This window comes from Chinchilla lanigera, unplaced genomic scaffold (assembly GCF_000276665.1).
Source record: "Chinchilla lanigera isolate Chin_1 unplaced genomic scaffold, ChiLan1.0 scaffold00007, whole genome shotgun sequence".
Classification (NCBI taxonomy): Eukaryota; Metazoa; Chordata; class Mammalia; order Rodentia; family Chinchillidae; genus Chinchilla; species Chinchilla lanigera.
In genome coordinates, this window is record NW_004955408.1 from 23,311,399 (window position 1) to 23,330,194 (window position 18,796).

Sequence of the window (18,796 nt, forward strand, 5' to 3'; positions counted from 1 at the left end):
TTGCTTTTCAAGATTTTGCCATGTTTTTCTTGTGGGAAAATGTTTCCAATGAGTTCTTAGAAACACTGAGTGAAATGCAGACCCTTTTCAGTAGTTTCCAGGCATTGTCTGAGCTGTTCTCTGCATTTCTTTTCTCTTCTTTTCTGTTTCCTATTTCCTTTTCTCTCTGTCTCACCCCAGGTCATGCACCCCAGACCATACTGGTCCTGCTGAAATACTCAGCTGCCTCAAGGCCCTCCCAGTTACCATGCCCTTGCTCTGGACTCTGGACTCCACCAAGTCTCCCTGTCCCCAGATTCCTTCCTATCTACTATAGCTGCTCCCCCACCACTGTGCTGCATTTTCTATCCCTTCGGGTTGCCTTATTTTTTCAGCAGAGTGCCTACTTGTCCTACAACTGTATTGCACATTTATGCACCTGCTTTTTACATTCATTGAAGTTATATATTTAAGGTGTTCATGGTGATTAATATGTACACACACTGTGAACTGGTCATTTCAATCAGGCTGATTAGTACACCTATCTCTTCACACAGTTAACTTTTTTTACCCTTGAGATCTACTCTCTTAACAAATTTCAAGTCAAAAAGTATAATTAAGTATAGTCCCTTGTAGTACATTGGATCTCTAGAACTTTATTCCTTGTAATTGAAACTATACCGTTTGACCACCATGCCCCCATATTATTCATTTATTTATAATCCAGCTTGCTCACTAAGTGTCCAGCTCCATAGGGGCAGGGACTTTGCCCTGGTCCTCACTGCTTTTCTAGAACCTAGCCAAGAATCTGGCACAATTTGGGTCCCTAGCAGGAACTGAGAGGTTGACCAGTCAAATGAGAAGACTAATGCTCAGGGAATGTCATCAAGCAATGGCAAAGGTAGCCCTTGAACCTGGGCCTGGGAATCATCTTTCATTCCCTGTAGATACTGTCTATCATATCCTCTAAAGGTCCCAGTTCTATTTCCCGCCTTCCAGCTCCATCTGCCCATCCCTGCTTGGCAAGGAGGAACCTACATCCAGGACATGAGGGTTAATCCTGTTGTCTTGCTCCTCAGCCTACCATCATGAGAACGGCCCCTTCCCAGTAACTAGCTGGTGAGCTAGTTGGTAATCTTCAATTTATTCTTGCTGTAGAAAAGTCAGTACACTGAAGCTAGCATACACTGAAGCTGGGGAAGAACCAATAATGATTTCCAGTCTGCTTTCTGCCCCTTTCAATAAGAATCTCCTCTGTGAGGGTATGAAGTGACCAGTCATCAGCCAGGGTTTCTGGAATCTACAGGTGCACGTGGCCCACCACGCCTGGATTCCTCCCCAGCCCTCAAGGATCCAGAAACTATGATGTGATATATACGTGTACCAACTCCCCACAGTGAATGTATTTATAATGTATTGCAAACATATACTGGTTAAAAAAATGAGAAAAGAAGGAGGGGGAAATATAGATATATATACACACGATAGTTGGGGTAATTGTCCTACTGATTTCTATTGGTTTGTTGACAGGAACAATTAATGCTTAATTGTTTTATCGATCTTGCATGCCTATGTCTGGTGATCTGAGCAACAACTCTGAAGAAAAAAACATATAATATAACAACTATTGTTAATTTCCTATCACCTTGTTTTGAAATTCTGTATCATTTTTTGTTGTTCTGTTTTTGACTTTGTGGGGGTTTTTTGGTTTTTTTTTCTTTAAAACAAAATTTTAAAACAAAACAAAACAAGAATTGGAACAACAAAGTTGAGCACAGTAATGCCCATCTTGCACATTTATCTACTTAATGCACTTAGTGTTTAATGAAGGGCTGTGTCCTATTAAAGGCTCAAAATATAATAGAGTGTTTTTGTTTTCTTTGTTATTGCTGTTTTTAAGGACTGAGCCAAATTCCTTTTCATTGCTTTGTAGTTAAACTGGTTACCTCCCAGGTCTTGGAAAAGGGTCAGCTGACTGGAATCATCCATATGGGCAAGTGTCAGAGATTTCTGCAACATTCTCTTTGCCTTCCCTTTTCATACCTGGAATCAGAGTGGCAGTGATGAAGGGCCTTATTCTAGACCATGGGGCAGGAGTGCTAATAGTCCACACAGGATGAGCTTAATATCCAGAACTTTTAAAAATCTGTGCACTGTTCCATCCAGCCTCCTTTCCCATTCCAGCCCCACTCACAGGAGGCATTCTCCTACTGATGAAAACCAGGAAGAGTTCAGTGAAACCCACACTTTGCATAGCTCACTTGGGGACCAGCAGAGAGAGCTGGAGGAGCCTGAGAACTGAATGCTGTGGCAGTCACCTGCAGCTGAGTCAGACTCCACTGAGGACACCTCCAATCCGATAGGAGGGAGAAGCTGGCCCAGAATCACAAAATCCGACAGGCAGGCAAAACTCTGGCAGGACATTTATAGACATTTTGCAAATTAAAGGCTACATTTTCCTGTGGCCTCTTGATATAGAAAGAGAGCAGACACACCCTCCTGCAGGACCGTCATATCCTGGACTTTGAAATCTATCCGAGTGAGCTGCTAAGTGCCTGAAGGTAGCCAGAATATGACTGGAAGTCAAGGCCACAGCACAGTGACCAACTTGAGATCTTCTCAGTGTACAGGTGGGAAAACCAAGGCCAGAGCAAAGAAGACTCTGAACAAGGTAACCTTGGAGCAGAGTGCTCCCTGGCTAGTAGCTGGGGGCACAGGGATAGAGAGTAACTTGGGCTCCTCCCAGAGGTGGTGGCCACCCAGAGGACGGTTCTTCAAACCCATAGATTGAGCTACATCTAGCAAGTCCCCTCACCTCTTCAGCCTCTTTCCTGTATTTTCACTCTCAGGGCCTCACTTCTTGGGAAGGGGTGACTCACAAGTCTCTCTCCCTCCCCTGGGCTCTTTCGTTAAGCTCCAAGCCTGTAGTTGATTCCTTGGCTAGACTGTGAGCTTGGAGGGGAATCAGGATTAGGTGATCCATCTAACACTTTGACTCATCTTAGTTACATAAGAATGCCCAGCACACAGCTCAATCTTGGCACAGAGTAGGAGCTCATCAGATGGATTAAGGACAGAGGGGGTAGAGAAAGACAGACAGGAACAAAGCGAGGAAGTGAGAGAGGGAGAGAGGGAGAGAGGGAAGAAAGGATGTATGTACTATCAGACCCTTCAGTTTGAATGTCTGCCTGTAGCCTCCACTGAGCCCTTGTAGAACTAAAACAGACTTCTCTCTCCTAACTTCACCATTTCTCTTTCTGTGCCTAGCCTTGAACCCTGTTATTGTCTGTGCTGTCTCAGAACCACCTCTGAACTCGCAGCCCTTATTAGTCTCACCTGCTTTGCTGCAGTAGTCTGCAGACTGTATTTTTCCATTTCTCTTCCTCTTACCTCCTTACACCATTGCCAGACCAAGAGATGGTTCATCCAACCCTTCCACCCAGGAGCTCTGCTTCTAGAAACCTGCCGTAAGCTAAGCATTAAAGATGTGCATGCAGACTTTTATTCAAAGATGTTCATCATAGTATTATTGCATTATTTATTAGAGTGAAATATTGAAGATGAGCTAAACTTTGATTGGAAAATAGTGCATTGAATAAATTTTGGCACAGCTACCTGATGGAATATTACTGAACTTTTGAAAAGTTATTTTAAAGGCTCTTTAATAACATGCAGAAATGCTGTGGACATAACATCAGGCAAAAAAAAGAAAAGCTAGATATAAAACTGTAGGTACCACATGGTTCCAATCAGTGAATAAGTTGGACTATAAAATAGAAAAGAAATAAACAAATACTAGCATAGGTTTTATTTAGAATTATGGCTTATTTTTTAAAGTTCTTAATAGTTACCTATATCGTTTAAATTATCTTTAATGAGCATGCATATTTAATATAAGCCATAAAGATATAATTTGCTGCATACACATCTTCAGTTTTATCATTCTTCTTACTGCCATCAGTACAAGTTGTGCTTTCATATATGTTTGCAGTGCCACATACCACCAGCTGTCCACTCCATGTTAGAGCATAGGCTGGCCCTGGGCCTCCCGGCTGGACCACATGAACCAGCCCACTTCAAGCCCCTGTCTGCCTCACATCCTCCCCCAGCCAGCTGAACAGTTTCCTACAACTGGTGTTTCACATTCTGGAATCCAACTCTCAGATGGTTCAGAAACACACACACACACACACACACACACACACACACACACGCCTAAAACTTGAGAGACTGAGAAAGACAGGAAGTACAATTATAGGAAAGTGCTGATAATCTTTGGTGAATCAATGTGAAGGATACAAGTGCTCATAGTTGTACAGGTCTTCTGTAGTTGTACGTTTTAAAAATAGAAAGTTGGTAGAAATAAAGGAGCAGTCTGGTACAGAGTTCAAAGGTATAGGTTCTGCGTGAAATTAAGCTGTGTTTGTACTCTAGTTCTATGCCTGTTATTTGGTCAGCAGTGAACACGGGTGAGTGTCTTACTTTCCTAAGACTCGGATTCTTCATCAGTGGGGATGAGAAAAATCTTTATTTATTTCCTAAAGTGTCCTAGGAGATGGAATAAAGTGTGAAAGGATTTGTTAAAGAGTCTGGCATAACCGTGACCATTTTGAACTATTAGCATTAGTGTGTTCAACAGAAAAATCAAAATTTTATCATAAATCTGTTCATTACATCTTCGATCTTTCTAATTTACCCTCAGCCCTGGATAACAGTAAAGTGGCTTTGGAATCTTTTGCTTATCCAATTCTCTTTCTGCCACTGACCCACGAGCTACTAAAATACAGTTCCAAGTCCCACTGATAGCCATGTCTCTGGGTCCTGGCACACAGCCAGGAAGGAGGAGGCAGCCAATAAACGCGTGAAAACCAAAATGTGGAACCTGAAGGGGTGAGGTCAGTCTGTAAAGAAAATTCTTTTTATCAGGTATGAACTTGCAGTTTTGCTGAGGCAGCCACTCTATTCCCATGGGCTCCCTCCAGATAAGGCATCACCTTGATAAATTAGCTGTGGATATAGGCATCCTGCAGTTGGCATGGAAATGCAATTTAATTTCCAATTAAGCCTGATTTCTGGGCCAGGGGATTTGCCTGTCTCACACTGGGAAGATTATTCTGGCCATACCTATTGTTATTATGTTTGGTGATTCTCCCGTGATGTATCCTCTCAAGGATACTGGTCCTTTGATCTTTGAGATAGTTTGACAAGGCAAAGATGTGGTCCCTGTGGGTAGGACTGCTTTTCCTCAAGAAATGAGTTTAAACAAGCAGATTTAAAAAGCTGGAGTGCAAAGACAGGTAGCTGTAGATGACAGAAAAAAATTAAGATAGGGTACAGCTAGAAATGGTTTGATAGAGAAACTAGGTTGTCCAGGATCATACAAAAAAGAAGGTAGGAAGTTGCTAGTGAGAAAAATGTGGCCATTTAGAGTCCTTAGAGCTCCCAACAGAAAAAAATCTGTATCATCAGTGGAAGGAGATCCCCTTGCTCAAAGAGAGAATAAACATTTGTGAAGTATTTTTTATGCACCAGGCACTACACTGAATACTTCCATTCATTATTGCACTGAATCATCACAAGTGCCCTATAAAACAAATGAAGTTACTCTCATTTTCCAACTGAAGGAAGTGAGACCCAGGGAGATTAAATAAACTGCCCAAGGTCGTAGACAAGTCAGATTTGAATTCCTATTTTCTGAGCGTGCTTCCCTGCAGCTCCCTCTCCAAGGACAAATACAAAAACATAGTTGAGGGCCTAAGAATTATGTCTTATTGAACAAAAATTTAGCCTCAACACTGTAAGACTGAGAAAAAGCTCTTTTGAAAGATGTTCTGAGAGAGAGTGAGAATAAATAATGACCAGCCTGGTTGGCGCTGGAAATAAGCCCTTAGACTCAAATTGTTGGTACTGGAAAGAATGCACTCAGAGAGCAAGCAAGAGGACTCGACAAGACAAAGTTTAAAGTTTATTCCGGCACAAGGGCCTGAGTGTACTCAGACATGAGGCAGCAGGTGCCCCGAGCTGTGGAAAAGGGGTTTTTAAGCCCTAACTCCCTGGGAAGAAGCTATCCTTTAAATTCATTGGCTGAATTCAAGACTTACAAACTCTTACGATTAGCCAGTTTAAGCGGTGCAAGGGGAAGAGCTGAAGGATTTCTGAGGGGGAGGGAAGAAGGTGTGGGGAGCAGAAAGTCCCTGGCTATTGATAAATATCTTTGGTCTGCAGCTGTGCTCCCCAAATTTAGATGTTCCCCTTAATTTCAGTGTGAGAGGTGGGCCACCTAGGGTGGACTAAAGTCTAAAATGGAAACCTGTTTATATTTTTTCATAGAAAAGACAGGTCTATGCTTCCTCACATGGGGACAAATGACCTGTGGAAGAGCAACAAAACCCACACTTTGTTTTTTTTTTTGCTCCTAGCTTTCCACAAGGAGGGAGGTCTGAGAACTGAAGGCTGTGGTCCAGCATGGCGGACAAGGTTGTGTGAGATCAGGAGCTTCTTAAGGGTGCTACTGCTCCATATCAATTGGGTTCTGCTTTGTGGCTGAAGGACTTTCAATTTCGAGGGTGGTAAAGATCCAACAGAGAAGATTAAGGGATAATGGCCAGCATAATCACACAAAGTTTAGCTGAACACCAAGGTGCAGTAAGATGGTCCAATTTTTACTGGTGATAGAGAAGATTCTAAAGCTACATTTAAATGAGCAGGCTGTTAACCCTTGGACAAATTCTAGAGTGGATTATTAAACCCAGGCTTTGGCAGCACTGGGAAAGGAAAGCAGGAGTCAAAGGGAGAGGGGAGGGGTCACAGAGAAAGAGACAATCAGACCTTCCTCCTCTCTGCTTTTTAACGGAGTGACAATTTGTGCAAGAATTGCTGTGACTGGAGCATGTCTTAGTTCCAGGTGGGAATTTGATGGGCTGTGGGGTGGAGATTGTGGATCCAGGCTGATTTTAGCTGTGTCCTGTTTGTGTTGACGGTGTTCACAATTCAGATACTTACACATAGCATCATCCCATCTCTATGAACTTTTCAGAGGTGTGGCAAGGGAGAGCCATTTGAGAGCCTTGCCTCCGTGAGAAGGTCTGTAGAGGTATCTAACAGTCTCTGAACATTTGACATTGAACTTTTAACTTTTGAAATGGGGTAGAGACAGAGGACAAGGTTCCCTGTGGTTAGAGAGCTATACTGAAATCCAAAGCCATACTGTGTAGAATTAAATCCCAGCTATTTCTTAACTTCTGACCTGGACAATTTAAATCCCTTCCCTATGCTTCAGTTATCTCATTTATAAAATGGAGCTACTAATAATAACCTCAAAAGTTGTTGTTGGTGTTAAATGAGCCATATATGGAAAGGGTTGGCCCAGGTCCCAGCATACAGGTGTTCAATAAATGTTAGGATTTATTACATTAGAGATGACAGTTCGTGTATGCGTAGTGATTAGCTAAATATATCCAAAAAGGGAGGACTACATCTTGGTATAGTGATTCAGTCATCAAAGGTGGCATTAATAAAGATTTTTGAGAAAGAGAAATGTAGAAATGTGGGAGGGTTTTTGCAGATGAAAGGATGTATTTCCTCCTTCTACCAACCAATTCCAACACCAACTGAGTACGCTGCAGTTTAATTCAATTTTGACACTAACTACCCAGAATTAGCACAGATTCCTCAGGTTAAGGGAGCAGTTCCACAAGACCACCCCACTTCAGATGCTAACCACAGATGGGGTGCCCACAAGGGGTGCCCACAACTTCCCTGTCCTTCCAGGTTCAGTGATCCACAGAACTTAGGGAAAGACTTTACTTACTGCTACAGAAGACCCCCTTATCAGTGGCAGACCTGTTCCAAGACACCAGCAGATACCTGGATAGAACCTAATATACTATGCTTTTTCATACACACGCAGCCCTGTGGTAAAATTTAATTCATAAAGGAGGCACAGTACGAGAATAACAATAATTAATAATAACTTATAACAAGTACAACAATATACTAGCTGAAAAGTTACATGAATGTGGTCTTTCAAAATATTTTATTGTATTATACATACGTTTTGTGATATAAGATGATATGATGCCTACATGACAGTGAGTGACATAGGCAGAATGATGTAGCACTAGGCTACTGTAGGTGGTCTACTTGAACACAACCATGGAAATGTCCTGATAGGTTATATAATAACTGAGATAGCTACTATATATGGATAGACAGAATATACAAGGCAGAGACACGGGACAAAGGGATAACTTACTTTCCACTGCTTAGAATGCGACTTAGAATGCCACACAATTTAAAGTATATGAATTGTCCCTTTCCAAATTTTACACTTAGTATTTTCAGACCACCATTTACACGGGTAACCAAAATCTTAGAAAGTGAAACCATGGCTTAATGGAACTACTCTATCAGTTTATTATAAAAAATGCAACACAGAGGGGCTGGGGGTTTAGCTCAGCGGCACAGCGCCTGCCTGGCAAGCACAACGTCGTGAGTTCAATTCCCAGTACCGGAAAAAAAACGAAATACCAAAAAAAAAAAAAAAAAAAGCAACACAGGAACAATCAAATGGGAGACATGCATAGGTTAAGAGATGCAGAAGGGAGGGAGTTGCAGAGTTTCTGGGCTCTTTTCTGGCACATTAGTGTGTTCAGCAACCCTGAAGCTCCCCAAACCTTGTCATTTAGGATTTTAATGGAGATTTTGCTACATGGGCATGATTGTAAAATCATTGACCATTGGCGATGAAACTCAATCTCCAGCCCCTCTCCCCTCCCCAGAAGTTGTGGGTTGCAGCTGAAGGCTTCTAATTAAGGCTTGGTCTTTCTGGTGAGCCACTCTCATTGTTATGGTTTAGATTTGGAAAAGGTCCCCCAAAAGTCTCATGTGTATGCAAAATGATTGGCTCATGGTGCCAATCATAGCTGACTTGGTATTAGAATTGGAAGGTGGGCCACTGGGGAATTACTTGGAAGTGTATGTTGTCATACGCCGCTCTTACCTTCTCTCTTGGCTTCCCGGCCACTCTAACATGAGCAGCTTTCCTCTGCTGTGCCCCTTTGCCATGCCACTTCTGCCCTGGAGCAATCTGACTACGGACAGAAACCTCTGTAAACTATGAGCCCAAATAAACCTCTCCTCCCTTAAGTCGTGGTTGTCAGTATTGTGTCTTGACAGTGGGAAAATGACACACAATCCTGTAGCCACCCTTGGATCCACCAAGTCACTTCTTAGAACAAAACATGTTCCCAGCATCCCTATCACTCAAACAATTACAAAGGTTTTAGTTCCCTCTTTCAGGAACACTGGGACAAAACCAAAATACTGTTTTATGATACCATAGAAGGTTAAAGTTATACATTGGGAAGGCACGAGATGATGATCTTTAAAGTTCTAATGAGCGTTGGAGAACAGGGGTTTGTATTGGAATATGCAAAATCAATAGGCAAATTACAGGGATTCCAGAATTCACATGGGACATGGAAATAGAACACATGTCTTGAAATTGCTTATGCTTAGCAAGCCTCCACTTTTAATTCATATGTGCAGGGAGTGGGGAAGGTTGGTGTGGGATGATGGAGATCATGAAAGATCAAAGTCCCTATAAATTTCCTTTCACATTTAAATTGGGGAAGAATGAGCATGCTATAGGATGAATCACAAATTTGGTCTAACATTCAGTTTAGAGTTTGCTTGGCACCTACATACCTCCCTTCCCCATCTCTCAAATCCTTTAAAAAGGAAGCTAATAAACACATACTTTGTATGAGTAGAGAAAAAGAGTTGGACCATCTAGGAAGAATCTGGATTCTACCTTGGAGTTTGGTGTGACAAATATCAGGGAAGCACTTGTGGATAGGAAGGTAATTCATCCACTGATCCATTTGTAGAAGCAGAAACTGTGCCAGGGGCAAACCAGAAAACTAAAGCCTTCTTCCTTTCTCAGTGAAATTGGATGGAACCCAGGGGAGGGCTTCAGATTTTCACAGGATGTGGTATACAAGGGAGATAGGGTCTCATCTCTGGATTCACCAGACCAGCAGTTAGGAAGCTCCCTGTTATCAGGGTTGTTAACACTCTTGAAAAATATTGAGGTTCCATAGAGCTTCGGTGTATGTGCTATATCTATTAATAGTTAACATTTTAGAAATTAAAACCAAGATCTTTAAAAGTCTTTCATTTGAATTTTCTATTTTAAACTAATAATAAACCTATTGCAGTTTGTAGAAGAGTACATTTTTATGAAAAATAATTATATTTTCCAAAAACTTCTTATTAAGAAAAGTGGCATTGTTTTTTTACATTTTTAAAAATCTTTTTAATGTTTAGCTTAAGGCAGCTGGAATCCCATAGCTGTTTCTGCATTCAGGCTGTTGTGATACCACATATTATTATAACCTCTGGAATGAGAGCAGAAAAAGGCAAATAATACATTAGGATTCTTCTGAAAAGAGTTCTGACCTTGCAAGCCTCCACTTTGAGAACTACTACCCTAAACTTTGGGGACTGTTCCCAAGTCTCTCTCATACGTGTTTGCTCTTTTGCTTTTCTCTACAATGTGAAAAGGCTCGTGAAGTACAGGACAGCTGGACTTTGTTTGAACAGTATTTTCCCACATTTTCCATAGAAGTTAAACTATTCCAAGTGCAAAGCTAATTCAAAGACGTTGGAGAGTCTTCTGGGCCAGTCTTCCTTACAGTGCGCAGTAGTATAAGCAGTTTCCAATCCACTTACCCAGGAAGTTTTGACACTAAGAGAAATTTGAGATGAACTGTTGATTTATAGGAGGACCTGGTATCATTTCATTGTCAACAAAATTAAGAACTTTTTTCACATTGCCTGATTTTAAATTTGCATAATTCAGGTTATTATTAATGACAATTGGTGAGTGGGCTGGGCGGAGAGGTGACAAGAAGTGCTTTGAAGGTGGGCATTGCATCTGACTCATTTCTTTGCTCCTCTCCAACCTGTTAGCTTTATGGCAAGTAGATATACTAAGCAGGGGAATGTAGAATCTTTGCCCTCAGAAGTAGGAGCACAACCTCTCTTTATCCCTTAAGTTGCAGCTTGAGCTGATGAGTGGAAGCTCTGTCTGAAGCCTGGCACTATTAGGATGTCAAACACAGGTCTTTTCCAACTCTGTGAGGAGCTCAGGGCTCCCATTGCTTCTGTTCTCCATCCCCCAGATGGTTTGAGTTCTGGGAGAGGGCATACAGTGGAGTGGGCCAGGTGCATCTCTCCAGGTGTGGGTCACTGGCATGTGTGAGCAAATGCAAACACGGTGAAAGCATGAGATGCTCATTAGCAATAACTTATTAGGAACTGTAGGGGACTCTCTGCTCCTAAGCAGCCATTATTGCAAAAAACATTTCTCCTCAGTGTCTCAATCCATCATGCTTAAATGCCCATCATTTCATGCTCATCCTATGTGTGAAGTTTTGTGAGCACCAACAGGTGTAGCATTTGCTACAAATAGGCCAGAATCTGTTGACAGGGAGAGGATATACTTCCCAAGTAAATGAAGGTCAGCATTAATAATGCATGTGGTAGGGGAGGCTGAGCATCCCTACATGGTACCTATTTTTCTATAAGGATGTAGCCTCTCCCTGTTTGGATAGCCTGAGTTTCTATGCATTTCAGTCTCAAATGCAGGAACATGAAACCATGTGTAAGGTAGTCCCTTGAAGTCAAACTCCTAGTTCAGACTTTTACCTTTTTCTTCCTCTCTTTAAATTAAATTTGGGGAATAATTGTAGATGTATATGTACTTGTAAGAAATAATCTAGAGAGACTCTTTACTGAATTTCCCCCAGTGGTAATAGCTTGGAAAGCTATAGTACAATATTGCAATTAGGACTTTCTCAGAAGACTCAGAAGGCTTTTGAGACCTCCCTGACTTCGAAAAGGAGCAACTCTGGGAGTGGTAAGCTTCTTGGTCTTGGAAGGAAAGTCTACTGGTATGGAACTGGAAGGTTTAGGGAGCCAACTGGGCTGTCTGGTTGGAGGTGGCAGATGTTGATGCCCTGCATGAGGACACCTTTGGGTTGCAGTGATGTGGTGCCATCCTTACCTGATCCTGCAGTTGTGGGTATCTGTGTCCCTTGGCCTGTCATCTGGGTCTATGTGAGTACTACAGTTGAGATGCCAGGGCCTGGAGTCATGTAGCCCTGGGCTTGATTCCTAACTCCTTCTATCCTAGATAGGTGGCCTGGCCAGTCTCCTTTTGTACATGCAGCTTCTTATAGTATCTTATATAGCCCTATGCTAGTCAGCTTTCTGTCACCGTAACAAAGATCCAAAATAAATAACTTATGTGGAGAAAAAGTTTACTTTGGCTTGCAATTTTGAGGTTTTCAGTCCATGATCAGTTGACCACATTGTTTTGGACCTGTGGTGAGGCACCACATCATGGGGTGAGCACATGACAGGGAAAAGCATCTCACCTCATGACCAAGGAGCAAAAGAGAAAGGAATAGGAAGGGCATACCCCACTGTTAGTTCCCCTCAAGGGTACATCCCCAGTAATCTGAAAACTTCCCACTCAGCCCCCTCTCTTAAAGGTCCCATCACCATTCAAGAATGCCACCCAGTAGACCAAGCCTTTAACATACTGGACTTGGAGGCATACTCCAGATCCAAACTATAGCAAACACTGTGTATCAGCCACAATTCTAAGAACTTTAATGTAATAACTTAATATGAATAACTCTTTATACTATTTTAATGAAAAGATTGAGGCATAGAAAGGCTATTTGCCCCAAATCACCAGTAACTGAACGGCAAGGTTGTGTATTTGAACCTAGATAGCACTCATGCCAAGTCCACACACTTAGCCACTGTTCTGCCTTGCTTCTCTTCAGATATGAGCTGGGTTCAGTAATACCTCACTGAATTTTCACATGACAAACTTAGCACAATGCCCACTATGTAGTAAGCACCAATAAAAGCTACTTAACATTATACTTAGAAAACTTCTTCTGGAAGTTTTAGGGTATTCATGACTTCCTGTTACTTACTATAACTTCCAGTTTGGTTACCTGCTAAGTGCCAGAACTCCATTCAGTGCTTCCCCAACTTCCCAGTAGAAGGGAATCCTTTTGTAGATGAGAAAAATAAGAATCAGGGAGTTAAACTCTAACAGTAATAGAGACAGGATTCAAACCCAAAGGCTGCATCTTAGAATTATAGCACTGGAGGGAAATTCAGAGATACCAGTCTAATTTCACACCCAGCCTAGAACCTGCCCTGGGAAATAATTATTTACTTTGAAAAGTCTGGTCACCGGGGACTTATTTCCTACCAGTAATTATCATGCTTGATGTGTGCCAATGCCCTGCAGCCACTGTTAAAACACAGAGCATTGTTCCCTTCCTGCACAGGGTCACTGGCTTTGTAGGCCCTTCAGAAGGTCCTACCTAAGACCACACATGTCTCACAAATTCCCATGGGATCCTGATGCAGCTGGGGCAGGGCCATATTCTGAGGATAACTGTTCTTAAAATAACTTCTGTGAATGTGTCTTAGTTCATTTTCTCTTGTTGTAACTGAATACCTGAGATTGGGAAATTTATAAAGAAAAAATTCAATTTCTTATTGTTCAGGATCTGGGAAGTCCAAGAGCATGGCGCTGGCATCCACTCAGCATCAACTGGAGCCTTCTTGCTGCACCATAACATGGCGGAGGGTGTCACGTGTGAGACAGAACTAGGGTGTTGGCTTAGGTTTCTCTTCCTCTTCTTATAAAGCCCCTACTGCCCTCAGGGGAGCCCCACCTTCATGACCTCATCTAATCCCAATTACTTCCCGAAGGCCGCACCTCTAAATATCATGAACTTATTAATTTGTAAGTAAAATTTCTACGACATAAACTTTTGGGGGACAGACTTAAACCACAGCAATGGCAGTGGTAGTGGTCATGTATCCTCCAATTGTGCCCTTTACAGATCTGAGTCAGGTTTCCCCATCAGTCTTAGTACCAGACATAGGTCCTTATCTGTCCAGTTCTCCCATCTAGTGTTTTCTAGATTGCATCCTTAACAACCTGATGGAGAAAATCCTTTCCCGACTGCACTCCCATTTCCTTTGGGAGAGCAAGTCCCCTTTCAATTTTTCGCAGATAACACTTACTTTTGTTTTTCCGATTGAAAACAAACAAAACCACGTAAAATCCTCCCATTGTTGAAAATTGAAAATGTGCCCCAAAAAGGGAGAGATAAGGAAGAAAATTAAAAGTAATCACCGTGCCACTGTTAACATTTTTATGTGCTTTGGTTTATTTGCTGAGTTTATTACTTTGTGTGTACAGTCAGCAGGTTCCACAACAGTGGATACAATCAACAGCAGATTGAAAATATTTGGGGGAAAAATTGCATCTGTCCTGAGCGTGGACAGACATTTTTCTTCTTATTATTCCTGAAACAGTCTAGTATTACAACTATTTGCATAGCATTTAAATTGTAGTAGGTCTTATACATCATCTAGAAGTGATTTAAAGCATTTGTGAGAATGTGCATAGGTTATCTATAATAAGATACTATTTAAATCACAGCATTTGTGGATTTGGACATCAGAAGGGGATCTTGAAAGTGGTTCCCTGTGAATAATGAAGAATAACAGTATTTTAAAGTATTGGGAGAAAAATGTAGATAAGACTTAGTATGCTAAAAAGGAAAGCAGAACACTAAGTGTGCCCTGGAAGTGGGAGCTGATATTGTGTTGATTGTGGAATTAAAAGAAGGCACTAAGGTTTGCTAAGGAGAGCTTCCTGGATGGGGTAGGCAGGCTTTTGAGCAAATAGGGAAAACATAGGCACAGAGGTAGGTGACAGCCCTGGTCATTTGTGGGGTAGAGAGTGACACAGTAGGAAGCAAGTATGAGCTGACTGAGTGAGGGCAGGTAGGCGAGAGCTGCTACTGGCTGGCTTCTCTGAGGCACTAGGGAGCCACTGTACATTCCTGAACAGGAACTTTACTTAACAGATTTCCCAAAGGTCAACCGTGCAGTAGAGGACAGGATGGCTTGGAGGGAGAAATGGGAGGCAGGGGAGGAAGGGTGGGCATTCATGTGGGGAACAGCTCCAGGGACTCACCCAATGAACATGTGGCATGATATAGTTCAGTCTACCTCTGGGCCGCCAGGATGGAGAGGGAGCGGTTGAGCTTCACCATGGCGATAATGAGGAGGCCGCCGGTCAGCAGGAAGGTGGGCCAGAAGAGGGAGAATAGGAGGGCTTGGGGCCCATAGAGGCGCTGGTACAGAACGCTCGTCTCATTTTCCCGAGTTGTCGAGAAGCAGTAGAAAACCTTTTGCTCAAGGAAATTGGCTCTGACCTTCTCCACGTCAGCCAGGGCCATCTGGTAATTGTCCAGGCTGACTGGGATGTAGGAGCACTGTGGGGGAGAAGCAAGAGCACCCATGGATTTGGAAATCTTTGTGCTTTAGGGCCCAAAGGCAGGGGCCTGGGATGGAATGAGACAAATGCTGGCTGTGGAATTGGCCCACCTAAAGATGTTAGGACTTCTGTTTGTGCACTGCACAATTCCACAGGGCACGCTCAGTGTCAGGTGTGGAAGCTGCCCTGGCAGCCGCTTGGTATGTACATGCCACATGCCCAGAGACAAAGTTGGAGCCTGGTTCTGCTTCTGCTGGCTGCAGAATCATAGACAAGTTGTTTACCCTCTCTGAGCCTTCATACCTGTATCACTTAAATGGGTTAGAAGCAGTATCATTTTTAAAGTGCATTATTAAAGAAGGATGTGTACATAATTATCTAAAGGAGACCGATGAGTGACAAAAAACAAAGGGAGAGTGGGCTCTGTGTTTGGATTCAGGACAGAAGTCCCAGGCTTAATCGCATACAGGGTTTATGCAGCTAACCTCAGCAAGGGGAGCAAGCGAGGGGGTGAGGCGGTGAAAGGTGCCAAGTGGCTGTGCCTCGTGCAGGAGAGGGCTGTCAGGGAGCAGTGGTGCTGTGAAAGGGATAGAGCCAGCCACATCCAGACAGGCAGTCACCACTCCTTCCACACAATGGACATGGGACCACCCAGAAGACCTATTGTAGCCTGTCCCTATGTCAAGGGAAGTCAGAAAGCCAGATTTTATTCTGAACTCTCACAGTGTAAAAATGTTGGCAACAAATTCACATTGAAACCCTTTGAAGTCTAACCCTATGTGAGCCAAACAGAATATGCTCGCAAGCCAGTATTTTGACACTAGGATCCAGAAGAAAGACAGAGTGGCTTGAAAAGAGCTTTGGGCAGGCAGAGGATGATACATGTTTAATTATGACCCTGAGCATTGCTATTAAGAAGCTTTGAGTCAGTTCCAACAAGGCCCCCCTGGAAAGCTCTGCAAAGAAAGCAGGAAGTAGAGACCTTGATTTTATGCCTGTCCTATGCCGCGAAGCCTGACTGCTACGTGTGCGACCCTCTGGGAAATAATTTGCATGTACGGCCTCCCCACTGGACAAAGAGTACTTGGGGGCTGTTCATTAGCATAGGCTTCTACCATCAAAATTGCTGGGCATGGGCCCAGGGATGCATGCTTCCTGCGGGCACTGAGGTTTGAGAACCACCCCCCAGGTGAAACCATGTCTCAAAATATATAAATGAACCCCAAATGGCATGTATTGAGACTACTTCTTTCCAGGCCTCAGTGACTCTGGATTTGAAGGAGGTCTCCAATCCCAGAGCTGCCTGCCCTGATGACATTCAGTCCCACAGCACAGAGACATTTGCATGGTGGTTCTAACAGTCTGGGAAATGGGGCGTCTGCATTCAGACTGAGGTCCTCGTCCAACCAGGGAGCAGCTGAGGCTGGGGAGAAGCAGACTTTTGGGAAATCTGCCATTTAGAGCTCTTAGGCCTATCGGGTGTTCCGGAGCATGTCCAGCTCCCCAGCTGAGTTATGGATGGTCTGGCCCGAGTGTCCCCTTTGCCTTTGATCATGGCCTCGGGTCCACTTAGCAGAGGTATGGCTATGGAGTCAGACAGGCCTATGTTCAACTACCCACTAGTTCTAAGTTGTTTGTCCGTGGCAACTGCCACAACCAATGTGAGGTTGTAAAATGGGTTTGTGAGGGTGTCTGCCTAGCATAACTGTCCTGGAGATTAAACTGGATGATTCATGCAACACACTTAACACAGAGCCCCATATATGTTCTGTCCTCAAAAATGGAAAATAGTTAGTATCATTACTCGTGGTATTATCAATATTATAAATTTCAAACAGCTGCTCCTCCCTTTTATTAAAGAGTGGCTCAAAAAAAAAAAAAAAAGAGTGACTCATAGATGAGATCTGAAGTAGTGTCTTCTGCCCAAGCCAGGAGCCCCACTAAATCCTTTGCCTGCTTGGTCCTGGGTCCTTCGTGCTGGCCTATGTAACAAAATGCACAGATTCATCTCACAGCTACCCACAGAGGTGTGAGGCTGCTTGTACTCCGTCATCCCTGCCCAGAGTAATCAAGAGACAGGGAAGAGTGAAACAGAAGAAAGGAAGGAAGAAGGAAAGAAGAGAGAAAGAATGTGTGGAAGGAGGAGGAGGGGGAAGAAAGAAGAAAAGAGAACAGAGGGTGGAGGGAGGGAGGAAGAGAAAGAAAGAAGGGAGGGAAGGAAGGAAGCAAGGAAGGAGGGAGGAAAGAAATAAGGAAGGAAGGAGGGAAGGAGGGAAGAGGGAAGGAGAGAGGAAGAGAAATGAGCCAGTCTATCTTTCCTTTAGGAAGGCTGTGATGATATTTTTCTTGATGGGGACGTGGGATGCTAAGAGGTGGTAGGGGCCAAACATTTGTCTACAAGCCCAGTTTGTCTCACAAATGAGCCTCAGCAGCATGATTCAGCCTTCCTCTGGTGTAGGCGGGAGGAGCTGGGGCCAGTGCTGTCTTCTCTTCTGAGTCATAGCACCCGACACTAGTGCTAATGACAGGCTGTGGGTACAGTGCAAGTGCCCTTCGCGGTTTGGACAACATATGTCGGTGGAGGTTGCTGCAGCCCAGGTCGCTGGCTTCCTGGGGAGTCCTGGGGTTCTCCTGTGGGGCTGGCTCTGGGTGTGGCCTCTGTTTTGACTCCTCAGATGGAACAGGCATAACAACACTACACTATAAACGCTGCTTCTGCTCTGAGCTCCTGCTATCCACCTGACACCGAGCTTGGCACATTACTCAGTGTCCCTCACTTCATCACAGCACTCTCTGGTGCCGCATTTGACAAAGATGGAAACTGAGGGTCCCAAGGACCATGTGGCCTGTCCCAGTGGCAAATTCAAACCCAGGTCTCTAGCTTGACCTCCTGCCAGCAACAATGCCTTGCTCAAGTGAGTTAATATTTCTCAGCCATGGAGACCAGATAGGGACAGGCTCACGTATCCTTCCTCCAGTTTAGTACCTGCTGGTTCTGGTCCCGAGTGTCCTCAGTGTGGTACAGTACAGCCCACTTGCCCACAGCTGATACGTTGACCCACAGGCATGGGTACTGGGGCACCTTCTTGCCTTCCAGCTCCTCCTGGTCCCTGATGTTGGTCTCAATCAGATGGCAGGTGGATTCCTGGGTCCACACGCTAGGGAAACCACACATGCATGTACACACACACACACATATTTTAGAACTATGTTGACATACAGGGCCCCTCGTTCTAGCCCTAGGTCCCTGAGAAGCCTTAGAGAGACTGAGGGCTGGATCACGCAGCTGTATCATGCAGCACTAAAGATGCATGACCCCAGAGTCCTCAGGCATAGGGAGGAATAGTAAGATCAGCATACCAGAGATGGTTGAGATCTTGGACATCATCTACATACATGGTTCTTGACCCTGGCTACTCACCCAAA

The 18,796-nt window shown here is 43.6% G+C and overlaps 2 protein-coding genes across 5 annotated transcripts in view; one reads left to right on the forward strand and one right to left on the reverse strand.

The window, feature by feature from the left end:
- Positions 1 to 18,796, forward strand: part of Kcnip1 (Kv channel interacting protein 1) — a 363,204-nt gene that overhangs the window by 12,207 nt on the left and 332,201 nt on the right. The gene's annotated exons all lie outside the window — the stretch shown is intronic.
- Kcnmb1 (potassium channel subfamily M regulatory beta subunit 1) overlaps positions 1 to 18,796 on the reverse strand; it is a 28,885-nt gene that overhangs the window by 5,113 nt on the left and 4,976 nt on the right. For 2 of the 4 annotated variants that reach the window (XM_013509231.1, XM_013509223.1), the window contains 2 exons: positions 18,357 to 18,528; positions 14,229 to 15,368 (listed from right to left, as the gene is read on the reverse strand). In XM_013509231.1, the coding sequence (XP_013364685.1) occupies positions 15,099 to 15,368; positions 18,357 to 18,528 (442 nt within the window). In that variant the 3' untranslated portion in view covers positions 14,229 to 15,098. Of the gene's footprint in view, positions 1 to 14,228; positions 15,369 to 18,356; positions 18,529 to 18,796 lie in introns of those variants that run through there. The other 2 variants (XM_005376319.2, XM_005376320.2) reach the window with 2 other exon arrangements.